The following is a 24,554-nucleotide window of genomic DNA, read 5'->3' as shown; positions in this document are numbered from 1 at the left end:
CAGAGGCCAACCAGAGAATATTGAGAAGCAAAGCAGCTAGTAACTGTAAGCATGATCTTTATTAAACTGTTGCAACAGGGTCCACTTCCTATAACACTGTTTTTGAAAGTTACCCATTCTCATGTACAGGTGAAACTCGGAAAATTAGAATATCGTCGAAAAGTGCATTTATTTCAGTAATGCAACTTATTATTTTTTATTTTAATTTTAATTTTTACAAATGCTTTCATTTGGAAATTCCACAGTAATAAAACAAATAGTTACCATTATACAAAAATAAACATCACTATTACATTTCATTAGTAACATTCCATTTCTAATTGACCCGCCTAACGACAAATAATTACAATTACAACAAATAAAGGCTTGACAGATCTTGCTTTGCATGTCATGCATCTATCTCATAAATTGGTTTCACCTTTTAAGTTGCGTTACTGAAATAAATGCACTTTTGGAGGATATTCTAATTTTCCGAGTTTCACCTGTAGAAGAAAAAGAGAGAGAATGTTTAAAAATGAAGGAGAACATGGTTGCATAACAACAACAACAACAACAACAACAACAACAACAACAACAACAACAACAACAACAACAACAACAACAACAACACTAGTTACAGGTGGGTAGCCATGTTGGTCTGAGTCGAAGCAAAATAAAATAATTCCTTCAGTAGCACCTTAAAGACCAACTAAGTTTTTATTTTGGTATGAGCTTTTGTGTGCATATCTGACGAAGTGTGCATGCACACGAAAGCTCATACCAAAATAAAAACTTAGTTGGTCTTTAAGGTGCTACTGAAGGAATTTTTTTAACAATAACACTGTGTGAGAGAAGATAGGCTTATGGCACCATATATCTGCCCCAGGACTGCACTTGTAAAAAGAGGTTGAAGAGGTGGGGCAGGACGAGGGATGCCTGCTGCCCTCCGCTCGCTTCCTTCCAGTCCCTCAGCCTCCTTTCCCCGGCCCTGCGAAAAGCTTCTCCCGCCCGGACTCCGGGGGTTCCCCGGGGGAAGTTCGCCCTGGAGGAGCGCGGCGGGGCTTCGGCAAGACGCCTCGGAGAAAGGAAGGGCCGTCCGGGGCGCTGGGAACCGAGCGGGCGGAGCCGCGGCTGCAGCCGGAGCGTTGTCGGGGCGGGACCGGGAGTGGATGGCGGCGGCGGCGGCGCGTGGGGGGGAGAAAGCAGCACCCGGAAGGGAAGAGCGCCAGGCTCCCCGCGCGGCAGGTGAGGATGGGAAGCGAAGGGGAGACCCGGGCGGGAAGGAAGGGCAGCTCCTCGCCGAGTGAGGCAGCGGGGGGAATAGGGGATGCGAACCTGTAGGAGGCGGGGCTCTTTGGGGTAGGGGGCGTATTGACTTTCAGCACCCCCACCCCACCCCGAGGGATTTGGGCTCCCCCCCACCTCACGCGGATGGTCCCTCCGAGCATGTGCAGAGTGCCGTGCCGCCCAACCGCAGCCAGAAGCAGCGAGCCTCTTCTCGGCCATGCCTGACGCTTTGTGTGATTACTGCAAGGAAAGGAAAGTTTCGTGCTCTCTTTTTTCGCCTTGCGCATTGCCCTCAGGAGTCCCTCGAGAAGCTTTGAATTTATTTATTTTTAGGATAAAAGATGGGCTTTAGCTGGGAGACAGCTCTCAGCCGGTGATGCATGAGGCCCTTGATCTCAAGGTGAAGGGTTCAAGGCAAAAGATTCCCGCGCCGCGAGGGGTCGGGCTAGGTGATCCCCGAGGTCCCTTCCAACTCTGCAGTTCTGTGATTGGTGCAGTGGGTCAGCGTGTCTGGCTGTTGGGAGTTTGAGGCCACCCAGGGATCGCTGTGGGCTGCATTCCTGGGTTGCAAGGGGTTGGACTAGATGACACGCCGAGGTCCCCTCCAACTCTGCAGTTCTGTGATTCTTGTTTTAGAGATGTCTGGCGCCAAGGAAAGCGACTGCTGAGCTTAGAATTGGCTAGTTTAAGCTTGACGCTTAAAAAAATTAAGGAGTCATTTGGATCAGGGATGCATGAAGTTAAGAGACACCCTGCCATTCCTTTGTGCCTTATGCCACTCCTGCCAAATACCGGTAGGTTGCAGCTTGTTGGTGGGCTCAACTTGAAGGACTGTTGAGAAACAAATTTATTACTATTGTGCATCGAGTTCTTTGGACACTCAGATGGCCTGGATTCCAGTAACTTGTACAGGGAGATGGTACATGGCAGTTAATTAGAAACAACAGCAACTCCTCTGTGGTTTTATTTAACAAATTAATGCTAGTTTGTTGCAAGCCAGGAGCATGTAGCCCAGGGTAAGGAACTGGGTTTTGAGGAAAAGTTTGAAAATTAACTCTGGGAAAGATGCAACGAAAAAGGACTGCCATTCCTTGCATATGAAAAAGACACAAACAGCAGAAACTCCCAGAATTACTACACTTGTATTAATTCAGTTCACACTGTACCTGTCCAAATCTTAGGAGAATTGCAGTGTGTTCTCACTGAGCTTTACTCTCCAGAAAATATGTATAGGTGTATAGGATTGCAGCCTAAAGTTACTATGTGTACTTTACCAGCTGCCTATCACTATATTATACAGAGAAAACGCGGAGTGACATTTACACAATAAAAACATTTTATGTACTATTTATGAATAAAGAGAGGGAAATGATTCCATTTACTTTTGGCACAGCGAGTTGGACACAGGAACTCGTAAGTTCTTGCTTCTCTCTGTGTGCACAGTAACAGCTAATCTGTGAAGTAATGTAAAGCTATGAGGCCCAGAATTTCCTGCGTATCAGGATCCTGGTTTTGCTCTCTTCCTTATTTGATATCTGAATAGCAGCCACCTAATCACACCTTTGTGTATTGTGTCAGGGAATTTCTATTTGGCAGGGAGGAATAGAGGAGACTGAAGATGTATCACATGTTTTATAGGTTACAGCCTGACTCTCTATATTGCCTCTTTGAAAGGTTTCCCCACACAATTATGTTGTACAATTTCCAGAAGTATTAAAAGGATGGTGAAACAGGTTTCTCACATCCTCCCTGGTAATTGAAATTGGGCAGCAGGGGGCGGGGCGGGGAGAGACGGTGATCTTGGAAAGTATCCTAAAATATATGTGTCTTTGTAGAATTACTATTGAAGGGGAACTGGAGGATTAATAAGTTGAATTTGGTTTTTTTTATTGTTGAGCAAGAACTAGAAAAAATAACAGGAGGGCAAAAGAGGATGTCAACGGAGATAAGAAATGACTCGGTGGCTTACAAAAGGAAGGCAGTGGTACAGTTAAAGAAGGGGTGAGGTAGACAGAGGGCGTATTGGGATCTACTGGCAAATCTGTGTGAGTTGCAGTAGATCTGCAAGGGTTTCCAACGGATTGTTTAACAATAGCAACAGCAAAATGACTTTTCCAGCTCAATTAGACTGCTGAAATGAAGAAAAGTTGAAGTAACTAGGAGTGGACTCTGGTGCAAAATAAAGTCCACTCTTTTCTAGTAGTCGTATGCATGAAAACAACCGTTTTATGTCTCTTGCACCTGACTCTGGTTGTTAATTTGATTCTAGGAAGAGACAAAATAGATCCAGCAAGCCTGAACTCTGCCCACCCCTGAGTTGAAAGTCAAGCTAATAATTTCCTACAAATGTTAGTACTACTGCTGCTGTCATCAGTCTTTGAAAAACACATCTACCTTTGCCAAGTGCTTTGTTGAAATAGCTATGGATGAGGTTGCATCACAGCCTAAGCTGTGTGTGAGATTTGCGTCACACTGTGAAATGGGTGGGATACTCTTTTCTGTTTTGAGCAGTGAAAAAATCTTTATTTACATGGTTGGTGAGGTGCTTTTTAGATAGTCATTGTGAGTATTTCTACTGCTGGAATAATAATTATTATTATTATTTATTTATACCCTGCTCATCTGGCTGAGTTTCCTCAGCCACTCTGGGTGGCTCCCAATCGAGTGTTAAAAACAATACAGCATTAAATATTAAAAACTTCCCTAAACAGGGCTGCCTTCAGATGTCCTCTAAAAGTCTGGTAGTTGTTTTTCTCTTTGACATCTGACGGGAGGGTGTTCCACAGGGCGGGTGCAGCTACCGAGAAGGCCCTCTGTCTGGTTCCCTGGAACCTCACTTCTCGCAATGAGGGAACCGCCAGAAGGCCCTTGGAGCTGGACCTTAGTGTCCGGGCTGAACGATGGGGGTGGAGATGCTCCTTCAGATATACAGGACCGAGGCCATTTAGGGCTTTAAAGGTCAGCACCAATACTTTCAATTGTGCTTGGAAACATACCGAGAGCCAATGCAGATCTCTCAGGACCTGTGTTATATGGCCCCTGCAGCTTCTCCCAGTCACCAGTCTAGCTGCCGCATTCTGGATTAGTTGCAGATTCCGGGTCACCTTCGAAGGTAGCCCCACGTATAGCACATTGCAGTAGTCCAAGCGGGAGATAACTAGAGCATGCACCACTCTGGCAAGACAGTCCACGGGCAGGTAGGGTCTCAGCCTGTGTACCAGATGGAGCTGGTAGACAGCCACCCTGGACACAGAACTGACCTGCGCCTCCATGGACAGCTGTGAGTCCAAAATGACTCCCAGGCTGCACAGCTGGTCCTTCAGGGGCACAGTTACCCCATTCAGGACTAGGGAATCCCCCACACCCGCTCACCCCTGTCCCGCAAAAAACAGTACTTCTGTCTTGTCAGGATTCAACCTCAAGGCTAGACATCCATTCTCCAACCGCCTCCAGGCACTCACACAGGACCTTCACCGCATTCGCTGGTTCTGATTTAAAAGAGGTAGTGCTGGGTGTCATCTGGAAGTGTGCATTAGTGTGATGTTTTGGACCACAACTCTCATCCTCTTGCAACTTAATTTAGGAAGTATGGAACAAAGGTGGGTGAGGTTAGGCAACAGCAATTAGATCAGGAAAACTGAGGGTATTTATTCATTCACATATCCTGCTTTTCTGCTTGAAAAATTGCTCAAGGCAGTTAACATTTGTGTTTGCGTGTTTTAAAGTGATTATACAACTTTTTAAAATAAATAAATAAATACACAGTCGAAACAGGCAGGCAGCAGGGCAGATAAACAAGCCAAACATGACAGAATAATAAACTTGACTAGATTTCTTCTACCTTCACACTATGAGACTGAAACATCAGTCTTATTTTTAAAAAAATGCTTTCTGGTTCAGGAGAATCCTTAAAAATAATTAAATAAGTGAAGGGTTCTGTTCACAAAGAAATGGATATAGATTTTCTTTTATTGCCTGCTGCAACAACTTTTGACAATGTTAAGGGGAAAGTTACAGGTAGCAATGTTAAGGGGAAAGTTGTAATTCTCTGCAAAGTACTTGCAAGTGAGGTCTGACGTTGGAAATACTGAACTAGAGAGAGCTTTGAACAAACAGAACTATGTTTACATTGATGGGTGTAGGCCATGGGTAAGCAAACTAAGGCCCGGGGCCTGGATCCGGCCCAATCGCCTTCTAAATCTGGCCCGCGGATGGTCCGGGAATCAGCCTGTTTTTATATGAGTAGAATATGCCCTTTTATTTAAAATGCATCTCTGGGTTATTTGTGGGGCATAGGAATTCATTCATTATTTTTTTCAAAATATAGTCCGCCCCCCCCCCAAGGTCTGAGGGACAGTGGACCAGCCCCCTGCTGAAAAAGTTTGCTGACCCCTGGTGTTGGCCAGTGTGGTCGGTGCATGTGCTGACTAGCCTTTATTCATGCACTGAAGCATTGTGAGGAATTTAAACGGTGGCTCCAAGCTGCCCCGAGGTTAGGGCAAAGTTTTTCAACCTTTTTGGGTCCACAGCTTCCTTGACCAACTGCATTCCTTCTGAAGCACTCCTGTGGGGCTCAGGAGCTCAGTTATGTCACCCCTTGCCTGCAGAGCCACAGCCCCCTCACCTCTTTTCAAACACCCTCCCTTGTAGACTGTTCCCCCAGCCTCCTCTCTTCTCCCCTCTCATTGGGAGTCCACTAGGCAGCCACTGCTACCGTCCCTAGTCTTTGAGCTGCCCCGCCACCCCAAAGAGAGGCACCTCATCGCACTGCCCCTCAGGGGCCTGAAAAGCACCCCTTGGCCAGCCCCAGAGGCACCATTCACCTAGGGAGCTTGTAGCCAGGGCTGCTGCAACAAACAGCCATGCAAGCCTTTGGGAGGCAGAGACACGAGAGGGCATCAGAGGAGGGAGGGAAGGAAAGAGGGACAGAGGCCAGAGTTGCCCGCGGCACCCCTGACCATCATTCAGGGCACCCCAGGGTGCCACAGCACCTGGTTGAAAACCACTGGTTTAGGGGAACACTGATGATACAGCTCACCACTAGGTAACTCCACTGGAGGTGGGTGAGTGTTCAAATGATGTAGGAGGGCGCCAGGGGCTGAAACTATGCAAAAGACCCAGTCAATGGTGCAGTCAGCCCAGATTTAGCCTATTATTATAAGGTGGGCAAGCACACGCGCCACACTCACAGTACCTTTATGTTCAAGGTTTTATCTTCTAATCTGAATAATCACAGTTCCGATTTTAATTCCTAACGCCTCTATTCCGTAAGACTTAAATGATTATAGCGCAATCCTATGCCTGCTCAGGAATAAGTTCTGTTGAGTTCAGTAGGACGAACCATAAGTGTGTTCAAGGTTGCAGGCTTTCAGCCTTAGTTTTCTAAAAGTCGCCACAACTCCCTTGGCTAATTTGTTCTGTTGCCCAGTAGTTTCTACAAATAGGAAGATTTCCAACGTAAAACCCCCGCGTTAAAACCCGAACCCATTGCTTTTTGCCACCCTATCCTCCCCACAAAAACCATTGGTAAAGTATTTCTTACCTTGTTTTTGACAAGGTTATAGATATATAATATTTACCCCCAAAATTATACTGCTGAATATAATAAGAATGCACCACATCCTCTGCTGCTAAGCAAAACTCCATTCATTTTGGTCTTTCATGTACCAAGCACTATTCTGAAGGAGCAAATAAGGTTATCAACCTGCGTCGTAGAAACATTTTATATTTGTCCATTTACATACACACATTGCAGCGTTAAACCGTATGTTGAAAGTTTCTGTGTTCGTAAATATTTAGTGTATATAAAGTGCTTTGTGGAATTCAATCTCTGCTTTGAAGATCTTTAGTCTGAGATTTCTTATCTAGAGGAAACACGGCATATAAATAAATATCTCTAAACAGGCTGCGCTTCACAGCGTGCTTAACAGTGAGTGGTTTATTGTTTCAGCGGAACACGTAGAATATTGGCAGTTACACAATTTCTGACACGTCACTTGTCTTATATGCAGTGTTAGGTACAGCATAGCATCAAAAGTGCTTTTCTGTGTGCAAGTTGCTTAAGTGTCCACATGAGGAATTGGTCTTTTGGAGTCACCTCTTGACTTAGAAAAACATTTTCCCTACAAGAAAATGAAATCATTTTGCATATGCTACAAAGGTTGGTGTTTGCTGAAGAAGAACGACAGCAAGAAAAATTGGCATATAGCAAGCTGATGCTACACAAAACTTGGAAATCTTCTACTTTCTTCTAAGACCGCTTGGGAAGAAAATGTGGCATGGAACTTATCAAACTGATACCTGATGGGTCGTTCTTTTCCAGCAAGATTGACTGAATAATTCTATGTGCCTAACATTTCAGTTTTTGAAATGGCAGCTAACGGAGAGAAGATTATACTTGAAGTTAGTATATCTCTATGGTTAATTATTTATTTAAACCATTTTCTACCGCATATGTTTTTTTATTAAGAATGCTCTTAAGAAAATACATAACAGTGCTGAATAATGTATGTTGGGGTTTTTCTTTTTGGCTGAACTCTTAATGGGGGTTAGGATCCAAAGAGTGACTTCTGGTATGCCAAAGGAATTAGGTATGTCAAAGTAATTTTTGCCCCCCCCCTTCAAATAATAGATTTGTATGCTGCTTTTTATGCTATATTGCAAACCACTTTTGAAAATCCCCTTAGTTTCAAAAGTGGTTTGTATGTGGCATAGTTGTTTTTCTCTTTGATTGCTGTAAGCCCAAAATCCACTTGAACATGCAGAATTAGACCTGAGCCATTTAATTAAGGCTTTATAGGTCAAAACCAGCACTTTGAATTGGGCCCGGAAACTAATTGGTAGCCAGTGCAGTCAAACCAGGATCAGTGTAATATGCTCAAACCGTTGCTGAAATCTGCACCAGCTGAAGTTTCCGAACAGTCTTCAGAGGCAGCCCTATGTATAACGCATTGCAGTAATTGAACCTTGAGGTTATCAGAGCATAGACAACAGTAGTTAGGCTATCCCAGTCCAGATAAGGGCGTAGCTGGGCCACCAGCCGAAGCTGGTTTGACATAAAAGTTGAGAAACATGTTGTTCAGGAGAAACAGCCATCTGTCTTCTGTTGGACAACTTGTTTATTAGGCCATAGTCAGCAGCTCGTATGTTAAGGTAGTTCATGAAAATTTAAATTGGTACCGGTTTCTTCCTGGCTTGTATTTTATTTAGTTGTTCAGATGTTATACAAATATAAACTGCGTGCAGGAGAATTCTAAGAACAGTTAGACGTGTTCTTTTCACTTCCAAGACGTTTGCGCAAAACTCAAAATGCTGGTCAGTGTGAAATACATCTGTCTTTGAACTGAAATGTTACAAATGTACAAATTCATTTATGCCTTGCCCCATCCCAGAGTGTCAGGATGCCTTATGATATTGTAACTCCTCCTTCCTGTGGGCTTATTCCTATCTTATTCCCTTACAGCTATTTCTTCTCATCCTTGAACAGTTAAAAAAAAACACAACACAGATAATCGTTCTCATTCCCTTTTGTCCGAGTCAGATTAGCATTTCTTCACCTAAGTTTCCACAAGCAACTCATACAGTTTCATGAAATAACGCTTCCTGAGCTATTCTGCTTTCAGTTGACACTGAAATCAAGGCTGGGTTTGTTCCCGAATCATCCTCTTCTTGGGTACCAGGGATCCATTAGTTTGCTAAATGTGGCATCATCTACAATAGATGTAAACTTCCTTCCTTCCTTCCTTCCTTCCTTCCTTCCTTCCTTCCTTCCTTCCTTCCTTCCTTCCTTCCTTCCTTCCTTCCTTCCTTCCTTCCTGTCTTACCGGTAGTGACAGCTACTACCACTTTGTGGTATAATCCTCTATCCCAAGCTTTGGTTTTCAGCTCTAAATCCACATTGCTCCGGAAAACTCAAGCCAAGAACCCATCAGATATTTTTCTCTGAAATGTCATTGGGAAATAAACATTGTGGGACAGTAAGTTCACATTTGACTAACACTGCAGTATTCAGTTGAGCGATATATTAATCAGTTTTAAAAAAACCTTTTCGTCAAGCAAAAAGTTGCTGGTTATCTGGTCAGCAGATAAAAAACTTTGTTATTTCAATATATGCTTAGAAAAAAGCACAAGTGTTGGGTGCCATCCTAAAATAACATTTTTTTGTCCTGAAGTGCCACAGTATTATTATAATGAGTTTCACATATATATCTCAAATCAGTTTACAAAACCTAGTAAAAACCATTAAGAACAGTATAAGAAAATAAGAAAAGATGAATTTAAAAAACAATACAAAACAGACCCCCCTGGCAGAGATCTGTTCAGCCAACTAGGAAAGCTTGTTGGAGCAAAAAGGCATTTTAATTGCTTCCCGAAAGTACAAATGGTGGGAGGCATTTATCGCATCTGGGATTTCTTCCCTGGGTTCCAAAATAAAATGCTATTCAGCATCCTTGACTGGCTAGCTGGTAATAGGAGCTTGCTGTAGAAAGAGCTAGCACCTGACCTTTTCATGCCTTCATAATTTCCTGCCCTCCAAGCCAGTGTGGACAGGACAGATTGAGGGGTTGGGCGACCATCTATTATTATTATTATTATTATTATTATTATTATTATATTATTATTATTATTATTATTATTATTATTATTATTTAAAATTGTATACCACCCTTCAACCATAGATCACAGGGCAGTTTGCAACATAAAAATACAATTGGAAAACAAACAAACAAAATGCATAATAAAAATAAGAGCAGAAACAAACCGGTAATCCCCTCTCCCACGACACATTTAAGGGTATCGTATGTTAACCAGCCAAAATCGTCTCAGGCCCTCTCCTAAGGCTGTCATAGCATCCCATACACACACACACACACCCCGCCCCACTGCTGATAAGAGGCCCTTGGAGAACGCCCAGAGGAACATTTTTCGCATGCCTCCCTCTGCCCCAGATCCTCCAAATGTCCTTATTTGCTAGGGACAGATCTGGATTTACAGAAGCCTTCCAGGTTTCTGATTTGATCCTGGAATGTCCCGCTTTTCCTTAGGACGTCTCTATTTCCATTGGAGAAATGTTGGAGGCTGTGGAGTTATGCGACCCCCACCCACCCACCCAAGCCAAATAGATATGTCACTTAGAAGACATCCGAAGGCAGCTCTGTAAAGAGAAGTTTTTTAATATATATATATATATAAATCTAGGTTTTTATATTTGTCGAAAGCCACCCACAGTGGCTAGGGCAACCCAGTCAAATAGGTGAGGTAAAATAATAATAATAATAATAATAATAATAATAATAATAATAATGATGATGATGATGATGTCCCTGTTTTCATCGGAGAAATGTTGGAGGCTGTGGAGTTATGCGACCCCACCCTCCCAAGCCAAAGAGAAACGTCACTTAGAAGGCATCTAAAGGCAGCTCTGTAAAGGGAAGTTTTTAAATGTTTTTTCTAGGTTTTTTTAAATATTTGTTGGAAGCCACCCACACTGGCTGGGGCAGCCCAGTCAATTGGGTGGGGTATAAATATAATAATAATAATAATAATAATAATAATAATAATAATAATAATAATAATACAGCAATAATAATGTCCCTATTTTCATTGGGGAAATGTTGGAGGGAATGCTGCCCTCTTGAGAGCAGAGCAGCTACACAAGCCCAGTGAGCTCTACCCCTCACTGCTCTACCCCTTCCTGCCTTGGGGGCAGAGGAGGAGGAGGAGGCTGAGAAGGCTGGAGGTTGGCCTGGCTTCCCTGTCACTTCAGCCACTGCAAAATGGCACCCAGCAGCAACCAGACCCCTGGAGAGCATGGAAGGCTTTGCACCCAGAGAGGCACATGGCAGTTGTGTGTTGAGGTCCCCCCCAAGCCACTCCCTAATAAATCATACACCACACACAAATCTTGTTTAATGTTTTTTGGCATAATTTTGGCCACAACTTTTTTTTTATTAAAATACAAAAATGTGAGTGTTTGCTTAGGCATTGGTTGCAACTATCTGTTCCCACCCAGGGACAGAACTGACATCCACATTGCTTGCAAAAGTCAGTGAGGGAAAGCGTCTTGGGGAGAGAATGGAGCTGGGAGCCAGACCCTCGCCTCTCCCCTAATGCTTGCGCGGCCCTAGCCCCTTTCCGGGGGTACGGACAAAGCATGGTGGGCCCCTGGATTCCTTTAACGGAAAACCCTGCAGCAAGCAGCAACATTGGAGGGGCAGGCACAGCCAATCCATACCCCTCCACCAACCAATTTTTAACCAATGCCTAACCGCAACCTTACGAGTTGTGACGAATTGCTACGCAGTAGGCAAAAACCGAATGGCACCAGCCAATCAGCCAAATGGACAAAATTCCTACCAGGCCCCTGCCCCAAAAGCAGACGGCCCCATGACAGGCATAGCAAAAGCCCTAATTATAAGGAGGGTGGGCTGGTGATCCGATGCACGCAGCAGCAAAAAGAGGAGGCTCAACGCTGCGTGCAGAGAATGCATAGCCTCTGGGCTGTCCATCAAAAATGGCAACATTAAAATCTCCCCAACAACCCAGAAAAACCCAATCACAGCCGTGGCCATCTAAACGATCCCGCCCAGCAACAGAGGGGTGTCTTGTCAGACCCCACCGCAACACGTGCTCTCCGTGAAGGAGAAGCCGCTCTATCCCCTCCCTCTATAGAGGCAGAGCTCCTCTCTTCGCTGAGCATCTCTCACATACCTCTTACGAGAGGCAATGCTGGACTGTGGCAAGACCGTCGTGGCGCCTAGCCTGGGAGGGACCGATGCAATGGAGAAGGTTAGCAAGTCCCTATTTCCCACCTCTCCCAGGGGCAAGCAACTTCCCCTCTCTCTTTCCACGCTTTGAGTTTCTTTCCATGAAGGTTTTATCGAGGGTTAATAAGTAGAAGCCTCCCAAAAGGCTTGTCACCCACACAGACACCCACAATATCCTGAAAACTGGCCTTTCTCTTACTATAACAGGAGCCTAGAGAACTCCTGAACTTCTGATCAAGAAGAAATTATAGTATTATAGAGGTGGAAGGGCCCACAACGTGGGGTTCAAACCCCGATGTTAAGAGACTTGTGCTCTTCCAACTGAGCTATCCCAGGAGCCCTGAAAAGCAGTGAGGGAAAACGTTTTGCCCTACTTCTTCTCAGACCTATGTAGACCACTCTCAAGCCCAGAATACTTTCCTGATGAGAAAAGTTTGATAAGATGTCGGAGTGGGGAATTGTAAGGGCCAAACAAAATTGTTATTTTAAATATAAAATTGAGAAACTGATTTGCTGAGCGATTGCCCCCGTGTTGGAGGCTAACTTCATGCGATGTTAATAATATAATTAGTTATATAATAACTTACTGTGGCTTTATGGTACCGTATGGCTTTATGTTTTTGTTGCTGTAAACTGCGGCGCTCCAGTCAGAAATGTCACTGCACATCAGCGCCGACGGCGAGACGCAAGGAGAAGTCCACCGGATGAAATATACATGCAACGCCCACGTTCCCACTTTGTGGCCCCTCCCCTCCCGTGCCTTGGCCTCGCCCCTTGCCTTCCCCCCCCCCCAGTTTTGATCCTGGGTACGCCACTGCACCCATCTGTTAGTTAATTTGTAAAATAAACATCCCCTATGCTCCCCTCCCTAGTAACATGGGGTGGTTTTTTTAACTACCTGCTGATCTGTGGGTATTTATATAGTAAAAAAGAAGAAGACACATTTGTTTTTCTTAACTGTCTTTAAAATGCTTCCTGCTTTTGAGTAGCTTGAAGTCTGAATTGGGGAATTGACAGGCTGCTCGAAGAAAAACCAACTGAGCAATAGTCCTTAAAGCAAATGGCAACAGCCAAAGTAAGCAAAAACAAGGTATTGGTTCTGTTGCATTGGTTCATAGCTACCACTACAGACCACTTGTTCTACCTGTAATGCAGTGGCTTCATTTAAAAAAAAAACTTGGTCCTTACTCCTTGACTTCAGAGACTTCTTTTTGTACTGAAAGCAATCCCTACACAGGCTTCAATATATTATTTTACTCAGTCATCCCTGATTTACATTTGATATATATGTTTTCCTTTCTTTTCCTCCCCCAGGAAGGTGATAATCAAGCTATGTCTACCAACTTAAAATACCTTTCCTTGGGGATTTTGGTCTTCCAGACAACTAGCTTGGTTTTGACTATGCGGTATTCAAGGACACTGAAAGAAGAAGGACCTCGTTATCTGTCTTCAACTGCAGTGGTTATTGCTGAGCTTTTGAAGATCACAGCCTGTATTTTGTTGGTTTACAAAGACAGCAGTAGGTGTCTGCTGTTTGTTTGTTTGTTTGTTTGTTTGTTTATTTATTATGAGACGGTTAATATTTTTTTCAATACAAGGTGGGATCTTTAGCAAAATACTGCATTGTATCCTCCCTCCTAAATGAAATGTTCCTGTTCAGTGTTGCAGGAACTCATCTTCCTAAAAAAAGAAAATTCTACTCTTCTTCCCACACCTAGTTGTCTTTTGTTTCTCCCAACTGTGTTCCACAACTACTGAGCATGCTCATACCTCATTGGGGGGGGGCAGTTTGGCCTCTTAATCTTTTTTGTGTGTGTGTAAAAATAAAATAAAAAATCCACGTCTGTAAACCTCAGGTTTTCCCATCCACAATTATAATATTCTTCTTGTTTCTTGGTGGTACCGTTTTTGCTTCAATTCTGTTGCCACTCACCACCTGAATTAACTATTAGAAATGTACAGAATAGTATTTTGGACACAGCAACAACTTCTTCATTTTGGTGCCAGTGTTCCCAGTGCTGAAGAGACGAGTAAGATGTCTTCATCAGCAGGAACTAGATATTGCAATATCTTAATCGGGACAAACCATTGCACAGTTATTCAGTGAAGACGCCGCAGAAAACCCATTGCTGTAAATGGACATTAACTACATAGCTATGCAATTTTTTGCATAGAAATGGCATGTTTAAAAGCAAAGCTCTAAAGGTTTTTAGCACAAAAAAGCTAATTATAATTAATAGGCCACACTAATCTATTTTTAAACTTACAAATAATTTATTATCCTCTCTTTTTGCATAGAGTGCAATTTACGATCGCTGAACAGAGTGTTGCATGATGAAATCCTTAATAAGCCTATGGAGACACTTAAACTTGCTATTCCTTCTGGGATTTACACACTACAGAATAATCTCCTGTATGTTGCCTTGTCAAACCTAGATGCAGCCACTTACCAGGTATGGTATGCTTTTGAGGAGTTTGCTGCTGTTTGTTCGTTTTTTAAAATTGTGCACACAGATAATGAGTTTAATTAATGTGTCATTAATCAAGAGTCATCTCGGTTTGGTTCTTTTCAGGTCACGTATCAGCTGAAAATTCTTACCACCGCGTTATTTTCTGTGTCCATGCTCAGTAAGAAATTAGGTGTGTATCAATGGCTTTCATTAGTGATTTTGATGGCTGGAGTTGCATTTGTACAGGTAAATATTACCATAAACATACTCCTGATTATTAAAAGTGTAGATCTTATTTGCTTTGCTACTTAATACCTGGGGTAGTACCCAGTGCTTTCCCCCAAAAAAATAAAAATAAATAATATTTAGGTACTCTCATTATCCTACTCATATTAAAATACCACCCCTCAGTGAGGCCAAACTTAGATTCACAAAATGTTTAGGGGTATGCATAACCCTGCGCCCTCACAGAAAAAAAGCACTGGTAGTATCCAACGAAGGACTTTTGGCTGCACAGTGGAACATCCCTTCCTTCTCTCCCTCTGTGCCCCCTAAATCTGTTCTGGGAGGATTGTTTTTTTTAATTGATATGTATAAATGAGAGAATGGGGGTGGAATCCTTATTAAATGTTGATTCCCAGATCAGTTTATCCATTGACTGCAGATGCTGTCAGCTGAGAAATGAGACAATACAGAGTACAAGATGTAAAATCATAGGCCCAGTAAAATATCAAAGAAAATCCAAGAGACTTTAAAACATTCAGATATTTTGGCACTTACTTGGTAATAAATGTATTGGTACCTTCTAGGAACATATTCAGAAGGGTGTTTTAAGATTGGCCAAGAAAGAGTCTCCTAATAAGATATATTGTGTGCTCTCTATTCTGCTGATAAAAACTGTTGTAAAAGAACACAGGAAGGATAGTTTTGATATGTTGCCTACAGATTGCGCCCCACTACTAATGATGTTTCTTTCCGGGATCATGCACATTTGCACAGTTTTCCTGGGCGGCGTTTCGGGGTGCCCAAGCTTTTATGCTGGCCCCGGAGCAGAAGGGCGCCATTGCCGAATTGCTGTCAGGGGATTGTTGCGGCTACTCCCAAATAAACACGCCCAAGTCCGTGCGGCCTTTGACAGTTTTATTGTGCATAGTATTTACAGTGCAGAGATAGCAGAAAACATGACCTCCTAGTCACTTGCAGAATCCGGAAATGGCGCCCTTTTGCTGCCGCTTTCGCTTGGCGAAGTGCTGGTCAGGATGATGGGGGGAGGCTCCCTGTAGGGAGGCCCCCTGACAGGAATAAAGAAATAGAACACAATTGCAATCAGCTCTTTTGTCAATAAACGTCCCTCCCTGGATCTCTGCTTGTGATTCATTTGTCAGCTACACCTTAAGGGTGCCTTGAACTCCCGATTAGGTAATTGAGCAGTGATAAGTAGATGGTGGTACTGCAGAGCAACGTGGGCCAAATGTTCACAACGCTTTTGGGCACTGTTTAATAATCTTGTTATTTTGGAAGGAAGTACCGGAATAAATACTGTCCTAAACATGTTTCAACACGTTCAAATTATGCATGCTGTTCTGGGATATGATCCCTAGATATAGGCCATGTCACCAATAAATGTGCCTAGTATTTTAGGGTCACCACTTACAAAACATAGAATTCAGTGCTCCCAGTGTTGAACATCTGTTGAGGGACTTGCTGGATTAGTTGTTTTTTGTATTATTATTATTATTATTATTATTATTATTATTATTATTATTATTTTATAATACCCTGCACATCTGGCTGGAGTTCCCCAGCCACTCTGGGCAGCTTGCAGCATATATAAAACATAGTAAAACATCAAACATTAAAAACTTCCTGATACAGGGCTGCCTTCAGATGTCTTCTAAAAGTTGCGTAAATTTTTATCTCCTTGACATCTGAAGGGAGGGCACCACTACCGAGAAGGCACTCTGTCTGGTTAGACAACAAACTGCATTTAATAAAATAGTTAACCTGAGAAATCCCAAAACGCTTCAGAAGACTGGGTTAAGAACTAGAGGTTTTTATTTGCATGCATTACAGCACAATTCTGTTTGTGTTTGTTTGGAAACATGGCTCTCTGTATTCAGTGAGGCTTAGCCTCAGGTAAACGTGCTTAACCTTGCAAATACGCAGCCCAGTCCAATGCATGCTTACTCGGAAGTCACAATTAAGTGTCCACAGGGTTGCAACCTTGAACCACCAGCACATGCACACTTATATGAGAGTATGTCTCATTGAGATAAGTGGGACTGGCTTCTGCATAAACATCAGGGCAGCCTGAATATGTTTAGAGCCACAAACCAAAAAGTTGCCAAAACAAAATGGTGGGCATTAATTTGGGTGAAAATATATTTTTAAATGTGAAGGATTATGCCTATGCATGCAACTTTTAAAGGGACTTATTAAAATGGTGGGCATTAATTTATTGTCAGTACAGTTTGATTCACTGCAAACTTGGATAGCCATCAATAGCTGCTCATGGGTATAAAGATGTGAATAAGGACTAAACAAGAGCTGGATGGGAAATGTTTCTGGTATTTCATTGCCTCTTTTCGCTTCCTGTCAGCAAGAACAAAGCACAAACTTCTGCGCTATGTTAAATTATATTTGGCAACCTGTTGTACGATTTTAATATGCATGTTTTATTTTGCTCGTTTCCTTTAGTGGCCGTCAGATTCACAAGAAGCAGCCACTAAAGAACTCTCAGCAGGATCACAGTTTGTGGGCTTGATGGCAGTACTTATAGCCTGCTTTTCAAGTGGATTTGCCGGAGTGTATTTTGAGAAAATCTTGAAAGAAACAAAACAGTCAGTATGGATCAGGAACATCCAGCTGGGTGAGTCTTGTTTAGAGAGAAACACAGAACGGAGATTCAGATTTCCAGCAGAATCTAATCAGAGTACCTCAACGTGCTTTTGCGCAATTAAATTGTTACAGAAGCATATGCCAGATTTGCCATTAACTTTGCTAACAGGAACTCTAAACGCTGCATCCTGTTCGGAATGCAATTGCTGTTCATTAAACGTCTGAGTCAGCTTGTTTTGTTTGATTTGATATCATCTAATGGGTGCTAAATACGGTGGCTGAGATCCAAACCACAGTGCAACTTAAATTCTCTTTTAGGGCATTTTTTAATGCTTTGTTGTTTTCCACGAGGGTCCTCTGTTTAAAGATTAAAAAGTCAAACCCTCTGTCTGAAGTGTCGCAAGTTCATGGGTCAAACTGAGATAAGTCTTTGGATCCTGGCTCATGTATTGTACTAGAACTAGATTAAATTTGACTGCATGTTTCCAATTTAAAGCATAATCCTAATGTGCCTTTATTTTAAATAATAAACTGGGAATATCATGTATCCTGCAAACATTTTCTTGATGAATACTTAAATCCCTCCCCCCCATGTCTCTAATAAAAATGTGTAATAAAAACACGCATGAGTGTTTAAAACAAAATGTATCATTTCTCAATTGCGTTTCTACATGCAGGTGAATTAAGAGTTTCTTCTTTTATTTTTGTCGTTTGTTTCACTGTGCTTTAAAAAATCTGTCTCGTCTTTTTAAGGATTTTTTGGCAGCATATTTGGCTTGATGGGCGTGTATATTTATGATGGGGAACTTGTATCGAAGAATGGATTTTTTCAAGGTTATAACCAGCTCACCTGGATAGTTGTCATTCTGCAGGTAATGCACCCAAAGTTACATTTTTACATAAAAACCAGCAGAACTTATTCTCTCACAGGATAAACATGTCTGTTTTCTAGGATAAGTACCGCTGCTTCTTATTGAGGAGGATCAATTATCTTTATTATGTTCAATTCCTAGCTGCCAATCTCCCATATTCCCGGAAAAACCCCATTTTCCCAGCCGTTTCCCGCTGGCAGCCCAGATTTTTAAAAACCCCGTAAATCCCCCGGATTCTTACCGGCCCGGAGAGGCTCCTTCTGCACATGCCTGGAGTCTCTGGACATGTGCAGAAGCAATTTCTGGTGCTGCGGCCATTTTGGAAATGGGCAGAGCATGCGTAGAAGCAACTTCCGGTGCTGCTCTGCCCAGTTCCAAAATGGCCGCAGTGTGACTTCCGGTGCTGTGCTACTGCCGATCCCGGATTTTTCAATCTGGGAGTTGGCACCTATGGTTCAATTGCTAGTTTAAAATATTTTGACTTATTAAAAAGCCCCCTCCCCCAATAATCAGACGCTATTTTTCCTAAACTGAAATATACGTATGATGGCAAATTCCACCATCCAATCAAACTTCTAACTCAGAGCATAATGTCTCTTCTAAGACAGTTTCTTATAATAGTTTCATTTTTTACTTCAGATTATTCATATGCAGATTTAATCGACAAAACCCCAATTAATCAACTAAGTTTTCTTCAGTCAGTTGACAGCCCTATTATTAATGTGATATAATTTTGCACTTCCTCACCCTACATGTTGGTCTTAACAAATACCTATTTAATGCAATACTTACAAAAGCTACAGGGGAGGTGTCGTCTTTGAAAAGACAGTCTCCCCTTTCTTGCATAGTAAGGAAGGCCTCTTCTTAGAAGTTTTCAAATATGATGACAACTTACTTTTCAATGTTTTGTCAGGCACTTGGAGGCCTTGTTATAGCTGCTGTTATAAAATATGCAGACAACATTTTAAAAGGATTTGCAACATCTTTGTCTATTATACTGTCAACATTAATCTCATACTTCTGGCTGCAAGATTTTGTCCCTACAAGGTAAGAGTACGTTATATAGATAACTTGAAATTTGTCTCTCAACAGATTTTAAGTAAATTTAACTGCTTAGGTTAGTAAGCACTCTAAATACTTTGCAATAGGATTCAGCCTTTATATTTATATTATAATGGAGAATGGTGGTTGTCATGCGGATTACAAAATATAGATTCTAGTCGGAGTCTATCAAAGGTTATAAAATGCACATTTATGGCCACTTGTGTCACTATTTCAATACCTTTTCACATGCTTCTTTCTGACTGACTCAATTTTTATGCCTGAATTGCACCGATTCACCGCATTTTTTCCGCACCATAGGACGCACCTGACCATAGGACGCACCTAGTTTTTAGAGGAGCAAAACAAGAAAAAAATATTTTGCTTTCTTGAATTGTCCTAGGCATAGCAGCCAACTCCTAGAGGCATAGGTGCCTTTGCCCCCTCCCCCAATTAAATATTTGAGGAAGCTTATTTTGCAAAGGGGAAAAGCTCCATTTTTTAAAGAATCAGCTCAGAGTTGTGCAGCTTTTTTTGCAAAAAAAATATGGCTCCTCCAAAAAAAAACACCTCTGTATCTGCTGATCCTGATTTTGTTTAGTGTTTAAATCTGAGGTGCTATCTGCAAGTTCTACAATAACTAAAGTTACAGTTCAACCAGAAGCCCCTTATTAATAGCTCAAACATTAACTCAGACAAGGAAAATGATCAAATTCAGTTTGCCAGAGTGCAAAACATCTAGCTGAGAATCGGCTTTGGTTTGCTACTAATTTTCACTGGTATAACATTCAAGTAATACAGTCATACCTTGGTTCTCGAACAGAATGCGTTCCGGAAGTCCGTTCGACTCCCAGAACTGTTCGAAAATCAAGATGCGGCTTCTGATTGGCTGCAGGAGCATCCTGCAGCCAATCGAAGCCGTGGAAGCCACGCTGGACATTCGGCTTCCGGAAATCGTTCGGGAGCTGAAACGTACAAGTTCCAAGGCGTTCGGCAACCAAGGTACGACTCTATATATTTTTGAAACTAATATTCACCACCTGTTGTTGGACTGATGTTGGGCATCCTGAGTTCTAAATCAGTACATACTCAGGTATCAGTATTTGCCTGGCAATTGTAATCAAACCGTAAATGAACTAAACAACTAAACTAAACAGTGGGGATTACTGGAGGTGTTTTTCAGAAAGTTTAATGGGGATTAGACACACAAATGGCATGCCCCTTTAAAGCCCTCCAAAACCTCACCCAGCAGGGTCAACATAGATTAGGCTTTTATTGATGGAGCTCATTGCCCATCTATCTGCTCCAAGTTCCATGGTCCACCCACTTCTTGTGCAGATTCTTTTCCATTGCTGAGCTGTGGCAGTTCTGTTTATCAGATATGAAAAGCTCAATTTGATGTCATTCAGTGTAAGCAAGCCTGAGTCCTGTTTCTCCTGGTGGAAAAGCAGTTCCTTCAGCAAAACCTCTTTCCTTTGTGAAAACCTCTGAGGGTTGGGGATTTTTGCAAGCCCAGAATCAGTGACTTTGTCTGTTTGTATGACTATTACTTGGCATGTCAGGATTTCTGTGTAGAGAACTGCTATGGTAACAAAACTGCTGCTCTACCCTTACAAGCATACAATATTGGCTCCCGTTTATGATAGAGGGAGGGAGGGAGATTTTTGGCCTAAAGTTTCTTGCTGCTCAGCTGCAATTTCACGTGCTCTAGCACAGCCTTGAGGTAAAAACAGGGGTGATTGACACGTTACACCATCTGGTAGAATGAATAAAAGTTCTATCGTCTTCTCCTTTAGAATAGGAGCCAGGGAACAAGGAGGGTGCTATTGATAGTACATCTGGCAGCTTTCCCCCTTGTCTGACACTCAAGATTGTAACTCAGTAACAAAGTAGTACATGCTTTTGATGCAATGATCTCTATTACAGTCCTTGGCATTTTCAGGTAGGATTAGGAAAAAATCATTTATACCATTTAGAAAACCCTGCTACTGCCAGTCATTGATTGAGGCAAAACAATGGCTTTTTTGTCCAATTCCCTCTCAAACATCATGAGACTTTAACAATAACCATTTGCAAGCTGAGAAGTTCTGCTGTGTTGCCGTGCAAAAGTCTCATATTTGCTCGCTGCATCTATTTAATAAGGTGATATTTTATCACTCGTTTATTATTCCAGTTCCTTTGCAGATCTCTGTAGGTGTCCTGGTGTTTCATTATATGACCAGGTTAAGAGAAAAGCCAGAAATCTGCTTGTAAGAAGAACGGGGAAATGAGAAAAGCAAAACTAATGAACATTTTGGTCGTAAAATAAATACATTGAAGTAAATGATATCCAGTTTATGAATGTATATGGTCTGAAGTCTCTCCCCCCCCCTTCTTTTTCACTTTCAGTGTTTTTTTTCTTGGAGCCGTTCTTGTAATAGCTGCTACATTCCTATATGGTTATGATCCAAAGCCTGCGGGGAATCCTACTAAAGCGTAGCAGAATCTTCAGTGCCAGCCCTTTTTTTTTTTTTGCAAAAACTGTGCGTTAAGGACCTCAAAATAATTATATGGAGGACCACCAAGCACTGGAATGGAAGAGTTTACGTGGTATCTGAAGAATGACAACATATTAAAATAATGGTTTATGGGAGACAAAACTACAGAAAGACAGAAAACAGTATGTACCTCTGGAAACGAAGGAAGTCCTAGAACAAAACTTGAAGGGAACACGTTGCATCTAATACCTACAATTAGAAATGCTTCCTGCTTGAACTCTGAGGTTAAATCAGAATTATTTACTGTATTTGACAGCTGCAGAAATGCCCTATGCACTCTTCTTGCAAGAGCACATGACATTTGTTGAATTGTACCTTTTTTCTTCTCTTTTTTGCAAATTTATTTTCGTCTTAGTATGTTTTTTTAAAACTTGCTGTATATTTGTAATTATCAAAGTGAAATAAGATTTAGTGCAACCATGGTCTTTCTGATTTGCTATTCCGATTTAAACCCCTGCAAAGTAGGATTGAATCGTTCTCCTTTCAAACATTTTTAATATTTTATATAGAAAGCTGAACAAGTAAACAGAAATGGGTGTTGGGAAACATATCTATACACATTTCTTACGGCCACGAGAAACCTTCTTGATAAGATTCCCAGAGAGGAAGAATTTGAATCCACAAATAATAAAAAGGATTAATCAGAACTGTTGTGTATATGTAGGGATCAGGTCACAATCTATGCTGCTGCTGCTGCACTACCATTGAGTCTGACCAAAGGCTTCATAAAAACAAATCAAAGAGGCATAGCTACTGTGCTTTCATTCAACAAAAGGCTAGGATAGAGTGCCAGAGTTGGCACCAGATATGGATGCGTGTGTTCAAAGAGCAAATACGAGAGAGAGAGAGAGAGAGAGAGAGAGAGATGCAAAAAAAAAAAAATTGTATTTACCTTATTGTGCATTTCATTGCTTCAAAATTTAATTTGAAACTATTTTAAACTGTATTTTTAAAATTAGTCATGGAAATGTTTAAAGGTATTATCGTTCCTTTTGGAGCCATGGTGATATATCATGTGAATATACTGTATTATATTACAGAGCTTTTAAAACACACACACACACACACACACGTAAGAATTATGTAAATGAGAGTGGTTTTTGTCCAGTCTTGTGAAGAATACATGCTAACTGTATTAATATTGATAACATTATTGTGCAATGAGCATAGGGCATAATTTCTCCTGGTACGAGGGATTGCCAAAGAACTTTCTTTCCTTCATCCTGGAATGTTACGGCTTAATATTGTGGGCAAACCTGGTGTTAAACTGCTTACGGTAACATATCAAAAATAAGGAAATGTCTACAAAGCACCCCACTTACACATATGTGTAACAACCATGGTTCTTCTTGCCTTCTGCCCCAACATGTTTCCAATAATAATAATAATAAATTATACCCCGCCCATCTGTCTGGGCGGCGTCCACCGAAAGATTAAAAATACATTAAAACATCAGTCATTAAAAACTTCCCTAAACAGGGCTGCCTCCGGATGTCTTCTAAACGTCAGATAGTTGTTTATTTCTTTGACATCTGATGGGAGGGCGTTCCACAGATGTCAAATAAATAAATGTCAAATAAAGAAATAGCTGTTTCTGTGATGCTGCTAGGAGTCTCAGAGCACTCTTGTGATTCTCACAGCTACAATGCTATGGGTTCTTCCTGGGGAGCTGTGAGTTACATTAGTTTAATGTTACTTTGCTCCAGAATTAGTCTATTAAAATATTTCAGAGCATAATCCCATGCATGTCTGGGCATTACATTCCCATTACATTCAGTGGGACTTTCTCCCAGGTAAGTGTTATGGGATTGAAATCTCAATGACTATGTGAATCAAGCAGTCCGTTAAGACAAACCTAACAAAAGTGTCGGGTTAGTGCACAGCTTTCTTTTTTACGGTAAAGAATTAATTCACAAACGGTGCATTAATGATCGCTTTTCTGCAGCATTTCCGCTGGTAATGGTTCAGAGTGAAAGTAATTTATATTCCAAACATTGGCATTAGCAAAGAAATAAAGTGTTTATGAAAACAAAGGACATTTTATTTTTATTTTTTCAAAATTGTAATGGTGACTTGATCAAAGATATTTAACAAAAAGTGCTATATCGTTTTGACTATCAACTGATGTATCCACACACACACCCCACTTTGTTTACCAACTTTGAACCACATGTATAAGTCATTGTTCTTTTAGTTTAGTGTGTCAAGGAGAAAATGGGAAAGTTTATCAGACTCTTGTGATACTGACTGAAACTTCTCTCGAGAGTGTGTTATGTTGTATTGTGATCATGATTTCAGGCAGTGGAACTATGCATGTTTTGAAGAAATTCTACCCATTTGTGCAAGAAATCCAATGTACATATTGTAGGATCTGTCACACAGAGGAGGTAGGTGTCATACTAGCAGATAAATCATGGGTAGGCAAACTTAAGGCCTGGGGGCCGGATCCGGCCCAATCGCCTTCTAAATCCGGCCCGTGGACGGTCCGGGAATCAGCATGTTTTTACATGAGGAATGTGTCCTTTTATTTAAAATGCATCTCTGGGTTATTTGTGGGGCATAGGAATTTGTTCATTTTTTTCCTTCAAAATATAGTCCGGCCCACCACAAGGTCTGAGGGACAGTAGACTGGCTCGCTGCTGAATAAGTTTGCTGACCCCTGAGATAAATGCTTTCTGAACATGTCTTCTTATAAGCACAAATCTAGGCCAGAGGAGAATGCCTAACTCTTCCTACATCTTAACTCACAATGCAAAAGTTGCTCTCTCCCGGTGTCATTTCCTT

At 41.7% G+C, this 24,554-nt stretch overlaps 1 protein-coding gene and 1 long non-coding RNA gene across 3 annotated transcripts; one reads left to right on the top strand and one right to left on the bottom strand.

The window, feature by feature from the left end:
- Positions 1-40: 40 nt before the first annotated feature.
- Positions 41-3,257, bottom strand: LOC148684995 (uncharacterized). Its single transcript, XR_015950783.1, has 2 exons — positions 1,402-3,257; positions 41-482 (listed from the first exon to the last, which is right to left on the bottom strand). It is a non-coding gene; the product is annotated as an uncharacterized LOC148684995 (long non-coding RNA).
- On the top strand, positions 877-23,803 carry SLC35A3 (solute carrier family 35 member A3). Of its 2 annotated transcripts, none has more exons than XM_035123446.3 (8): positions 877-1,224; positions 13,347-13,551; positions 14,331-14,485; positions 14,606-14,728; positions 17,180-17,351; positions 18,074-18,192; positions 19,106-19,239; positions 21,622-23,803. In XM_035123446.3, exons 2-8 carry the CDS (start codon positions 13,365-13,367, stop codon positions 21,710-21,712), a joined length of 981 nt encoding a protein of 326 aa, XP_034979337.1. In that variant the 5' UTR covers positions 877-1,224; positions 13,347-13,364; the 3' UTR covers positions 21,713-23,803. The 2 variants fall into 2 exon arrangements, with proteins under 2 accessions (XP_034979337.1, XP_034979336.3); XM_035123445.3 differs by lacking the exon at positions 877-1,224 and adding an exon at positions 7,262-7,668.
- Positions 23,804-24,554: the final 751 nt, after the last annotated feature.

This window comes from Zootoca vivipara, chromosome 7 (assembly GCF_965207765.1).
Source record: "Zootoca vivipara chromosome 7, rZooViv2.hap1.1, whole genome shotgun sequence".
In the NCBI taxonomy this organism is placed as follows: Eukaryota; Metazoa; Chordata; class Lepidosauria; order Squamata; family Lacertidae; genus Zootoca; species Zootoca vivipara.
Note: the sequence above shows the minus strand (reverse complement) of the source record. Positions and strands in the feature narration are given on the sequence as shown.

Excerpts from the sequence above, each read along its gene's own strand:
- SLC35A3 (XM_035123445.3), top strand. The coding sequence starts at position 7,636 with ATGGCAGCTAACGGAGAGAAGATTATACTTGAA. Across the intron at positions 13,552-14,330 it reads GTTGGTTTACAAAGACAGCA|AGTGCAATTTACGATCGCTG; the intron begins GTAGGTGTCTGC and ends CTTTTTGCATAG. Across the intron at positions 19,240-21,621 it reads CAAGATTTTGTCCCTACAAG|TGTTTTTTTTCTTGGAGCCG; the intron begins GTAAGAGTACGT and ends TTTCACTTTCAG.